The 12,162-nt window shown below is 40.9% G+C and overlaps 1 protein-coding gene across 1 annotated transcript in view; it reads left to right on the top strand.

The window, feature by feature from the left end:
- Positions 1-12,162, top strand: part of thsd7ba (thrombospondin, type I, domain containing 7Ba) — a 624,788-nt gene that overhangs the window by 346,892 nt on the left and 265,734 nt on the right. The window contains 1 exon segment of the mRNA XM_078229305.1: positions 6,804-6,998. Coding sequence (XP_078085431.1) covers positions 6,804-6,998 — 195 coding nt within the window.

Genomic DNA, 12,162 nt, shown 5'->3' with positions numbered 1-12,162 from the left:
AACATGGGGCAAACTGTTATGGTCCCTCACTGGCAGGTTTGCAGGCTGGAGGAAACTGTCAAAGCTTCCCAGGTAGACCTCTCACCGCCCTCCTGCCTGCCTCCAAACTGTCCCACAGCATGGTGTGGGGCAGGTGAGGCCGGCAACCTGTCTGCCCTTGGCCTGATCGAGTTAAGTGGTCAATTATAGCCTGAGTAAGGGGTACAAGTCCCACCTCCAGCCAAGTAACACTTCACGGAGTGTTCGTGTGGAGTTCGCCCGTTCTCCCCATGTCTGCGTGGGTTTCATCGGCTGGTAAGATTTCAGTGTGGGATCTGCCCTTCCTCTCCAATGACACGATCAGGTTCACTCCCAGGGAGGGCATGAGCCTGATTAGAATATATTAGAATACATTATAATCATATTAGTTCCACCCTCAATGTACCTTCCAACCCATCCGGTGTGATGTCTTGCTGGCATGGATCACGACTGGTTTTAAAGAAGTAAGGATAGCCACTGTGTGGTGATGGACATACTGGGCAGAACCAGGATGGTGGTGCCAGGGGCAGGCCCTCTGGAGAGCCCCATTAAGGGGGTGGGGGGTGCCCCTTAATTGTGGTGTGGGAGGGACACACCCAATGCTTGTGGTGGGGAGAGTGCTCTGGTGCCTTGGGGAGGGCTGTGAGTGCCTCTATGCTTGTGGGGGGGGGGGGGGGGGGTCACCCCAATGCTTGTTGGTGGGGGGTCAACCCAATGCTTGTTGGTGGGGGTCACCCCGATGTTTGTGGGTGGTGGGGAGTTTAGTTTTTGTGTAGATTGGAGCACCTTTTAAAGATAGGGTCATGATCTCTGTGGAGCTAGCCTTGCCAGCTCTATCAAGCCCTGCCCTGCCAAAGTGACAGCACAAACCTTGCCCCAGATTCTCTGTGCACTGAGCGCCAGAGAATCTGGATAAAAAACTCATCTGTACAATCAGAGAACTATACACCCGTTTTCAGTCGGAAACTGACACTCTTACAAATTTTGGAACAATTCCACCCATACATGCACCAGTTCTCCCCGTGTCTATGGGGGTTTCCTCCCGATGCTCCAGTTTCTTCCCATACTCCAAAGATGTTTGGGTTAGGTTGTTTAGCCGTGCTAAATTCCCCTGAGTGTCAGGGAGATTAGCAGGGTAAATACGTGTGGTTACGGGAATAGTGCCTGAGTGGGATTCTTGTCAGTGCAGCCTCGATGGGCCAAATGTAGGGATTCTAGGGTACATTTAAAATTGTTGTTTTCCCCTTACACTGGTGTTCTTTTGAAGTGTTCTGATGAGTGCAGGATGAAAAGCTTTGACATGTTTCTTTTTTCAGCAATACTCATTTCACACCTTCTTAATGTGGACTTAATAGGATGGAGGGTTATAGGTAGGCCTAAAAGGTAGGGATATGTTCGGCACAACTTGTGGGGCCGAAGGGCCTGTTTTGTGCTTTCGTTTTTCTATGTTTCTATGTTTCTTCCCAGACAACCTGTCTGCACCCCACCCCCCCACCCCACCTTTAAAAACCAAGCCACCAAACTTGTTGTTGAGTAGAATTTAGAACAGGTCATATAAACCCCTTCATTCCTCCATTTTACCTTTAATTAAAGAGAGTCCTAAAACAGAACAAACTTCTGAACATCTTATTTGTAACAATGGTGGCTTTCACTGTTACCGTGAAATGGGTGTGGTGCATTTTTATCTGGTGCATACAGAACCAAGAAGATCAGCGCTTACACTGAAGAGGGTATTTGCATGACATTTTCATGATTAAAATGTGTGAATACAAAATGAAAAATATAATTGTTGTTTGGGATGTGAAATATTAGTTGTTCCACTTTGGGAGTTGTTGATGACCTGTACTGAAAATTCTATTTATACATGTTCATAGTGCTGGTGTTGGATAGTTGGGCACAGGGAGAGGAGAATAATTATTTGTAAGGTCTGAGAGTGTGGTCCTGAGGTCATTTACTGATGTGTTGAAGTAATTGGATTAAATTTGTTGCTGTGTTTCAAGACAACTCGAAACAATACAAAGCAAATGTTGCAAATCTTTATTTGACACTTTGATTATAATTAACATTTCCTGACTAATTGATCATGGAAATTCTGCCCTTTTGGCAATGATTAATGCAAGAGTAATATTTTATCATTTTTGATTAGCATTTTTAGCCTTTAGTTAAATAATAAATTATTTGCCTTGCAATTACATGCCATTTTATCACCAGTAGCTTCTTTCACCTAATACAGTGAGAACCTTCAAGGCACATGAGGCAGGAACTTTACGTCAACTAAATATTCAAATTGTTGCTCTTTTCCTCTTTGTTTTTGCACTAATCTGTAAATTAATCAGCAAATCTGGGCGGCACGGTAGCATAGTGGTTCGCACTGCTACTTCACAGCGCCAGGGACCCAGGTTCGATTCCCGGCTTAGGTCACTGTGTGGAGTTTGCATGTTCTCCCCGTGTCTGCGTGGGTTTCCTTCGGGTGCTCCTGTTTCCTCCCACATTCTGAAAGACGTGCTGGTTAGGTGCATTGACCTGAACGGGCGCTGGACTGTGGCGACTAGGGGAATTTCACAGTAGCTTCATTGCAGTGTTAATGTAAGCCTTACTTGTGACTTATAAATAAACTTTAAATGACCATAGTGGAATATTTTAATCTTCCATTTATATGGAAAGCTTAAATTTCTCAATTTCCTTCAGTATGTGTGTGTACCTTATACAACTGTTAACATCTTCACAGCGGTGGAACTAATGATGTTTTATTGCCAGGATATCTCTCACTTTCCTCACAGTATGTTGGAAAGTATGCTGTTTTTTTAATGCTTAGTTCTCACATGGTGTTTTATTCTGCTACTAAGGCTTTGTTGGCCTATTCTTGGAGGACCACAAAGTTTATTGACGACACCCTGAAGTTGGTTACAGAGATGTTTGGGTGTAGATGTTAAAGTGTTTGTAAATTGTCAGATCTTCCTCTTGTAGTTATCAAGATCCGAACACATAGGGTGGAATTTTATGAGATTTTTTTTCTAAGTGTCCAGCTAGCCTGAAACTGGGAGAGTTCCAGATCCGGTTTTCGGGTGAGTTTTCAAGCCCAATCTCTGTCTCTGAAATTTTGGGCGAGTTAGTTTCTAGCCAGAGAGGCAGGGCCATAAAGGCAAGCGAGCCCGGACGATTGAGTGCTGGGCTCGCTAAACAGATGGAAATCAACATTTCCATAAATTTGAATAAATTAATCAGCCTCTCGCCCATTTCCGGTGAGAGGATGCCTGTGCCGGAAACCCGGGTCTCGTAAAATCGCGAGAGGCGAGAAATCGGGCGTGATCCTGATTTCTCGGCTCTTGAGGGATTTTACTGGCTGGCTCCGCCCATTGATGGGCGGGCAAACCCGTAAAATTCCGCCCATTATAACAAGAAAATCACTGGTATTCTTTCTCCATTTTTGATATTTTCGAACATGTTGCTTGCTGATTGATATGTTTCCTATCCAGGTATGATTTGCTTCAGTCTTATGAATACAATATTTGAGCCAATAGGTGCCAGTAATAAGCAGACAATGCATGATTGATGCACTGGGATGCAAGACAATATAGATTTTTCAAGGTGTTATTTACAATTTGAACTTTTTATGGTTGGCTCCTCTGATGAATGTTTATATTTAGCATTCATATTGGTTCTTACATTAGTCATCATCTCCTTGTTCTGTGTAGAAGGACGTTTTGTAGACAGATAACATTGAAATGAGTGTACAAACAAAAGTGTTTGTGTGATGAAAACACTAGTTTTTCTCACATTAAGTAGAGGCCCATTAATGAATATAAACAGTAGCGTAAATGTAACAATATTTGTCTTAAGGTTTAAGATGCTGTTCCTAAATTTGTACTGTTTTAAGGATTTTGCATTTCGTGTTGATGTAACAGTATACTGTTGTATAGCAATTGTGTTTATGTCTATATTCTTTCACCACAAATTCTTGATCTCAGATGTGCACCAGGAAGAGCTACCAGCATAACTGAGTTCTCTCTTCATAAAGTTGGTCGCTCAAGGTTGAGGTTATGAATAAATGGCCAGTTGTAGAGTCAAAGAAAACTGGAAGCAATTGACCACTCAATCTTTTAGCCAGAGAATGGCCCAAATGAAAGGCCATCAGTGGTCACCATCCATGCGGCTATGGTGTTACCACTGGCAGGAGTGTGATTATAAAGTGACAAGTTTATAATAACATTATAGATTTGGAAACTGGAATTCCCTTTACGAAAAACAGGAAGTTTATGTCCAATTAACTTTTTTGTTACGTTACTATATATTGAATGTATTATTTTAAAATAGATAATGGATCACATCTGTGTATCCTAATCCAATATCCCCCCACTCTTTAACTCCTCTTTACTTGTAGTCTACACTTGTAAACTACTCTTGGTCTTGATTCCCCAGGTACAAAGTCATAGAAGAAATGCGTTTGTATATGTGTGCATAAAATGCCAAAATTTCAATGTCATACTTGAAACAAACTATCATGAAACAAATGGAGATCTTGTGGCGCAGTGGATAGCAGCCCTGCCTTTGAGCTGGAGGCTCTGGGTTCGTGTCCCACCCCAGGACTTGATGACCAAGGGAAGTGCCTTCATAACGCTGCCAAACAGGTTGAGTGTCAAATCCTTCCAACACGCCAGTGGCTGGTGGTAGTCTAATTTAGTGCACCACTCGGGCAGGGAAGAGAATTGGGTGAAACGAAAGCCTAATTTGTCACCAACAGAGGAAATCTGCCATAACCCAACATCAGAAGGTTAGGGTTTCTGCACCTTCTTTGACTAAACTGGGTCAATGTTTATTGATTCAGTAAAAAGCCTTAAAGGGGCATGTGCATACACTTCAGTAAAGGAATAATGGATTGCATTTTATATGATGGAATAGTTCTACCCTCAAATATTGGCAGCACCTCTGTCTTACCCTCAGGAGCATCCTGACAAATTATTATATTGCACCGGCATTATCTGATATTTAAAAAACTGATTTGAAACATTTTCCTTGCAAAACTATAATGCAAATATAGGAAGGAACAACAGAATTAGAAAACAGATATATGTGTGTATCGTTTAAAATCCCAGCCACATGTGAAATAAATAATTCAATGTACATTAAAAATTCATGAGGTTTTTGAACACATGATCAACGTAAATAAATGGTTGCACAGAAAAATTCAATCAGGGTAAAGAAAGATTAATGCCTGAAGTGAGAAAGTCACAAATAAATAGAATTTCACTCATGTCAGAAAGAAATCATTTATTAGAGTGTTTCTGTTTAACATCCAAACAGTTTGAAATCTTGCTGTGTTCGAGAAGAAGACTGTGAAAAGCAAGTTAACAATAATTAATAGTTACTGACCTGGACAACATGGGAACACTGCAAGCAGTTAATTAAAACAACGGATCCGCCAATGGATCAATGATTGGGGAATACCATCCACCCAATACCAAATAATGCTGGAAAAATTAAAGCCTGGTTTTTCCTTATTTGTGCCCATGTCTTCTGGGTGGGAAAAGTATTGTAGCTACATACACATTTATCTCTTACCTCCTGATGAAAAATAAGGCAAATTCCAAAAGTTCCCAGAACTTAAAATGGAATCATTTCCACCTAGTTTCCAAATTGTATTGTCATATTGCTTTTCAAAAATCCACCTGACACTGTTTTGAAGGACTGTAAGGAATCAGTCTTCAGTACCTTCCTTTGGTATTCCATTTCACTAAGTTGCTTACCTTCTGGGAAGAGTAAAACTTACGGACATTTGCCCCTTTTGAGTGGCTCCTAACTAGTTCCACCTCACTCCTTACTAAAATAACTTTCTAGAAACTAGTAAATTATTTTCAGGTCTCAGATCACCACAGATTGCCACATTTAATTGTTAAGTTCTCAGGACACAATACATTGGAGCAAGAGGTGGCGTGCAGACCATCAAACCTTCTGTCTAAGTGCTCATAAATGACATGATTCGAAACAGCCTGTTTCGACATGTTATTAAATTGTGACAAACCACCCTTGCCAAGCACGTAACAAAGTTTAAAGTGTCCATTGAGCAATCAAGGAAACATTGTTATCAAGTACAGCAGCACACTTGGGCAGCTAGGACAAGAATCAAAAACATACAAGCCTGGTGGGACATAGGTACAAACATGAAGATTCATCCTTGGTGAGAATCATAGTTCAAGTCCTGGTGATTGTGCAATTGTTTATTGTTAATGACCTCCTAACAGAATCAGTTCATCAATATAGAAAAAAGAATGATACAAATGTTGCTTATTATGGTGGAGAAGACCAAAATGAAACAAATGTTAAGTGTTGTTGTGTGTTGAGCTGAGGGTTGTGTGTAAGGAATATAAATCCATTTTCTTTACACAATTTTCAAGCTGGATATTCAACAATGCGAATGGAGAAAAAGCTCATTTTAATATCGAAACCTGACAGTTTGAAAATCAGAGCTGAACTTCTTTAAAGTTTATTTATTAGCGTCACAAGTAGGCTTACATTAACACTGCAATGAAGTTACTGTGAAAATCCTCAAGTTGCCACACTCCACCGCCTGTTCGGATACACTGGAAAGCATCGCTGATGGAACAGACTAACCAGATGGCCAGCTGATAAGCCGATGTTAACTTCTAATGAATCGACTTGCTACAAACATCATAATTTCCAACACTTTTCTAGATATTCACTGCCCAATACAAAATGATATTTAAATAGGAGGAAATTTTTAAAGAAATGTCATGAAAGTACTTTTAATGTCCTACCTTTATTTTTAGGTGTGACCTGTAGAACAGGTGGCGACCAGAATGTGGATCTTATTGGGTGCTTGAAGTGGGCAAGCCCAATGCCTGCACTTGTGCAGAAATGTCGCATCCCCTGCCGTGATGATTGCACGTTGTCAAGCTGGTCCAAGTTTACCCCCTGTCTCGCACGTTGTGGATCGACCCATAGTCGGAGAAGATCCCTCGTAGGCAAGTATTGGACATTTAAAATTGCAAAACGCTTAACATATTATTGTCAATTGGTGCATTAATGATAGTGACTGAATGCACTTTCCCCAGTTCTTGTAATTAAATTGGAAAGATTATTTTCTTACTCAACGTATTTTTTGGAAGCTCAGTTATAAGAACATAAGAACTAGGAGCAGGAGTAGGCCATCTGGCCCCTCGAGCCTGCTCCGCCATTCAATAAGATCATGGCTGATCTTTTTGTGGACTCAGCTCCACTTACCCGCCTGCTCACCATAACCCTTAATTCCTTTACCGTTCAAAAATTTATCTATCCTTGCCTTAAAAACATTCAATGAGGTAGCCTCAACTGCTTCACTGGGCAGGGAATTCCACAGATTCACAACCCTTTGTGTGAGGAAGTTCCTCTTCAACTCAGTTCTAAATCTGCTTCCCCTTATTTTGAGGCTATGTCCCCTTGTTCTAGTTTCACCTGCCAGTGGAAACAACTTCCCTGCTTCTATCTTATCTATTCCCTTCATAATCTTATATGTTTCTATAAGATCTCCCCTCATTCTTCTGAATTCCAATGAGTATAGCCCCAGTCTACTCAGTCTCTCCTCATAAGCCAACCCTCTCAACTCCAGAATCAACCTAGTGAATCTCCTCTGCACCCCCTCCAGTGCCAGTATATCCTTTCTTAAATAAGGATCTGCTTAAGCTATGGAGAATGGTCAGATTTTGGGTCATTAACTGGGCCTGTGACATTATTGTGTAAAGGCACACACAGGAGATCAGAGCTCATTTTTGAATTTTCCCAAGACTGTAATTTACTGTCAACTTTGAGAAAATAGCACCTATAAGGTCATTAGAATCATAGGTATTATGAAAATTGTCAAACACGATTACTTGACATTGGGGATAATGGAAGTTTATTTTTAAAATGCACACTTTTTAAGTGTTGGATGCCATTTAGGTGTGGCCTGTAGAACAGAACGTGGACCTTATAGGGTGCTTGAAGTGGACTAAAATAGATCTATATCTATAATATCTAAAATAGATACTTTTTGTTCAGTGGATTAATTATTTTGTTGCCTTGCATATATTATACTGATTCACACATTCCAGCCCAGTCAGTTTGCTCAGTTAGTCTCTTAGTCAAAGAATTATAAAGCAGTTATAATGGGGGGGCGGGGCTTGAATTATCCTGGTATTTGAGTACAGAAATAAAGAAGCCTTGGAGCAATAATACAGAGCCTTGTTGAGATCATGTTTGGCGTATTGTGTACAGTTTTGGTCTCTTTATCTAAGGAAGGGTGTATTTTCCATAAATGGAGTGCAATGGTGGTTCACCAGGCTAATCCCTGGGATGGTGGGTTCATTTTCAGAAGAGAGATTAAGGAAAATGAGCCTGTGTTCTCCAGAGCTTCGAAGAAAGAGAGCTAATCTCTTTGAAAATTATTAGATTCTTACAGGGTACAACAGGGTAGATGTGATTGATTATTTCCCCTAGTGAGTGTGAAACCAGGGGACACAGTCTCAGAAGAAGGGACAGGCCATAAGACTTAAATGGGAAAGAATTGCTTGATTCAGAGGGTGTTGAATCTTTGGAATTCGCTACCCTGGAGCGCTGTAAAAGCTCAGTCATTGAGCATGTTTCAGACAGAAATTGCTAGATTTCTGGATACCAATGACATCAAAGGAATTGGGAATAGTGCTAAAAATGTGACACAGTGGTTAGCACTACTGCCTCACAGTGCCAGGGACCTGGGTTCGATTCCCGGCTTGGGTCACTGTCTGAGTGGAGTCTGCACGTTATCCCCGTATCTGCGTGGGTTTCCTCCGGATGCTCCAGTTTCCTCCCACAGTGCAAAAGACATGCTGGTTAGGTGCATTGGTTAAATTCTCCCTCAGTGTACCCGAACAGGTGCCAGAGTGTGGCGACTAGCGGATTTTCACTGTAACTTCATTGTAGTGTTAATGTAAGCCTACTTGTGACACTAATAAACTTTAAACTTTAAAAAATAGCATTACCAGGAGATGATCAGCTATGATCTGCTTGAATAGTGGGGCAGGCTAGATGGGCTGATTGGCTTTGTCCTGTTCCTATTTCCTATGTTCCTATGTTCCTGGAAGCCTCTAATCTCACAGTTGACCATGTATAACTGGATAAGTTTCGATTCAGTTACGATATTGTGCACACCAAAACTGGCAATTACTTATTACTTGAACATGCATATTGGGTTGCAAACTTTGGTTGCAGACATTCCTTGTCATCAACATATTCCATCTGAAAATGTTATTGCATTTACATTTTTGAAAGTTGGGTCGCCATGGTTTTGTGGTAGTGGTGTGTTACATATAAAAGTCTGTGAGCCAGGAGGCCAACAAGACCACAGAAGAAAAGAAACACAAGATGGGGAAAGCAGTCGCACAGGGCAAGAACTTTGATGCCACCAATAAACAATAGCTATCCACTGGCCTAAATATTCAGCCCCATATGGACATCATGGTTAGGAAAGCAGTAGTCATGGGAGAAGCTGAAATATTACCGATTCTTTAGCATGAAAATGGCGGCATGGTGGCACAGTGGTTATCACTGCTGTATCACAGCACCCAAGGGTCCCAGGTTTAATTCCAGCCTCGGGCCACTGTCTGTGTGGAGTTTGCACATTCTCCCTGTGTCTGCGTGGATTTCCTCTGGGTGCTCCGGTTTCCTTCCACAGTCCAAAGATGTGCGGGTTAGGTTGATTGGCCATGATAAATTAACCCTAATGTCAGGAGGATTGGCAGTGTAAATGCGTGGGGTTACGGGAATAGGGCCTGGGTGGGATTGTGATCGGTACAGTCTCGATGGGCCGAATGGCCTCCTTCTGCTCTTTAGGGATTCTATGATGATTAGTTATTATAGCAAACAAGATAGTGGATTATATTGCCAAATTGGCTGAGTTTAAATCACCAGTGTTGTGGAAGTTGCAGTGTCCTGTTCAAACTCTATCTGGACTTTTGCATACTGTCTACTGGAGCCTACTCTCGCCGGGAAGCCGGCTGCTGAGCTCCAGAGGCGCCATTTTGCCCTTTATGGGCACAAAGCAGTTTTCAGTGCCGGTAACATTGCAAGAGGTGAGAAACCGGGCATGAACCCAATTATTCGCCACTCACCTGATCTTACCAGCTCCGCACACCGATCAACCGGCAGGTCGAGCCAGTAAGATCGCCCCCTGAGGTTTTTCAGCTTCAGAGACACAGCTCGCAGGAGATTTTCACACAGAATATTTAAGATACTTAACAGGATAGAGAAAGAAAATCCAAAACAATATATTATCGAAAACACTGAGGAAAAACAACACAGGCTTAGGATTGTGAGATCTAACTTCGGAGTGATATCAGAAAGTATTTCTTTATGCAGAAGTTAATTTACAACTGGAGTGTGTTATGAGAAAGTGTGACTGAGGTCAGGGCACTAAACCTATTTCTGAAACAGCTGAGCATAGGGCTAATATTCTGGCAAAAAAAACCCTGAGCAAATTAGTTGAATGATGAGGATTGTGAGAGAATGCTGGATGACATAAATCAGCTGGTAGGAGAGACAGACTGGTTGGGCTGATGCAGTTCAAAGTAAAAGGAAAATGAAACATTATCATTTGGGAGCAAGAAATATATTTTTGGGAGAAAGAAAAACAATCTTATGGGGTAAAGATTTATTTGGAATAGAAGAGTATAGGAGCCTTAGTGTGCAGATGCACCAGTATTCAAAGGTAGCAATGCACGTAGCAATAAACAAGATTAATGAAGTCCTTGATTTTGTGTGTAGTGGTGTAGAAATCAAAAGCTATGAGATAACATTGAACCAGTAGAAGACGTCGGCTTTGCCATGTTTGTAGTATTATTTGCATCAGATAATAGAAAGTATAGAAATGTAATGGAAAATCTGCAGTGTAAATTTATTAGTAAGTTCAATAGATGAAAGACAGACTTGAGAGTTTGTACCTTTTTATTGGAGCTGAGAGGCTTGAGGTGTGACTTGAGGGAAATATTAAGGCTATGATGAAGTAGATTGTTTCTATTGTTGGTGAAACTGTAGGCAGTGGGCAAAAATAAAATCACGAAAAGACTGAAAGGGGTGGTTAGAAATAATTTCTTTACCCAGAATGTGGTACAGAAATCTTCGCCAATAACAGCGATTGAAGCAGAGCCCATAATATTTTTTAAAAGTGAATTATATAGTTGTTTAAAAAGAATATCGAGTGTGGGAGTTGAACAGGCATGTAAGGTTGGACTAGTTCTCCCATGTGATGAAGTGCACTTACCCATAAAGTTTCTATTGGCTTCTGCACGGCAAGTTGCTAACAGTCAACCAGCCAAAAGGCACAGCACCTTCTGCGGGACACCGGTTACCTGTGTCAACAAGGCAAGCAACTGTGCATCTCTGAGACCAATCAGATTGAAATATTGTTGATGAGTAGCACAGAGACTGAATCAGGAACTGGCAGTTAGAATATTGAATTCAATGTCAAAATCAGATACATAATACAAAATAAAGAGCAGGAAAGAAAGATGGGTGATATATAATCGACAAAAGTGAATAAAGAAGTAATAAAAGAAACCTTCTGGTTTTTTTTAAAACTCCAACAATAATTTAAAGCTTAAGGAAAGAGACCTCAAATTTTTAGAAGTTAGTTTTCAGTGGCAGAGAGATTGATAATCAGTCATTAATACTCACCACATCTTTAAAAGTGTATAGACTGGAATAAACAATTCCAAAATTTACTCCATTTCCATGACGTAGGTACAGCAAACTCATGCTGTTAATACATTTGAATGGTGAGTCAAGACTCCATTTTCATTGCAGCGTTCGGAGGGGCAGGACATGTTGGACAATAACTTCTGAAGTTCCATTCAAGGTGAAGTCGTTGGAAGTTATTGTTTAATTTGTATAGAAATAACAGTGAGCGTTGTTAGTTTTTCTCTAAAGAGAGGGGAAAATGTTTTGGTTTATGAGAATGGCTGTTTCTTCCATTACCTCCTAACAGAATTACCAAGCCTCACTGAGTAGCGTCAATTTTATACGTTTAAGGACCTGCTTTAGAAATGGTCTTGTGTGCCATTGTGCTAGTTGGTCCAGTAAGCAACATGATCATCTTATGTTTAGGAGTGTGCTTTACTGTCAAAATATCTAACTAGATTG

The sequence above is a fragment of the Mustelus asterias genome, chromosome 14 (genome assembly GCF_964213995.1).
Source record: "Mustelus asterias chromosome 14, sMusAst1.hap1.1, whole genome shotgun sequence".
In the NCBI taxonomy this organism is placed as follows: Eukaryota; Metazoa; Chordata; class Chondrichthyes; order Carcharhiniformes; family Triakidae; genus Mustelus; species Mustelus asterias.
Note: the sequence above shows the minus strand (reverse complement) of the source record. Positions and strands in the feature narration are given on the sequence as shown.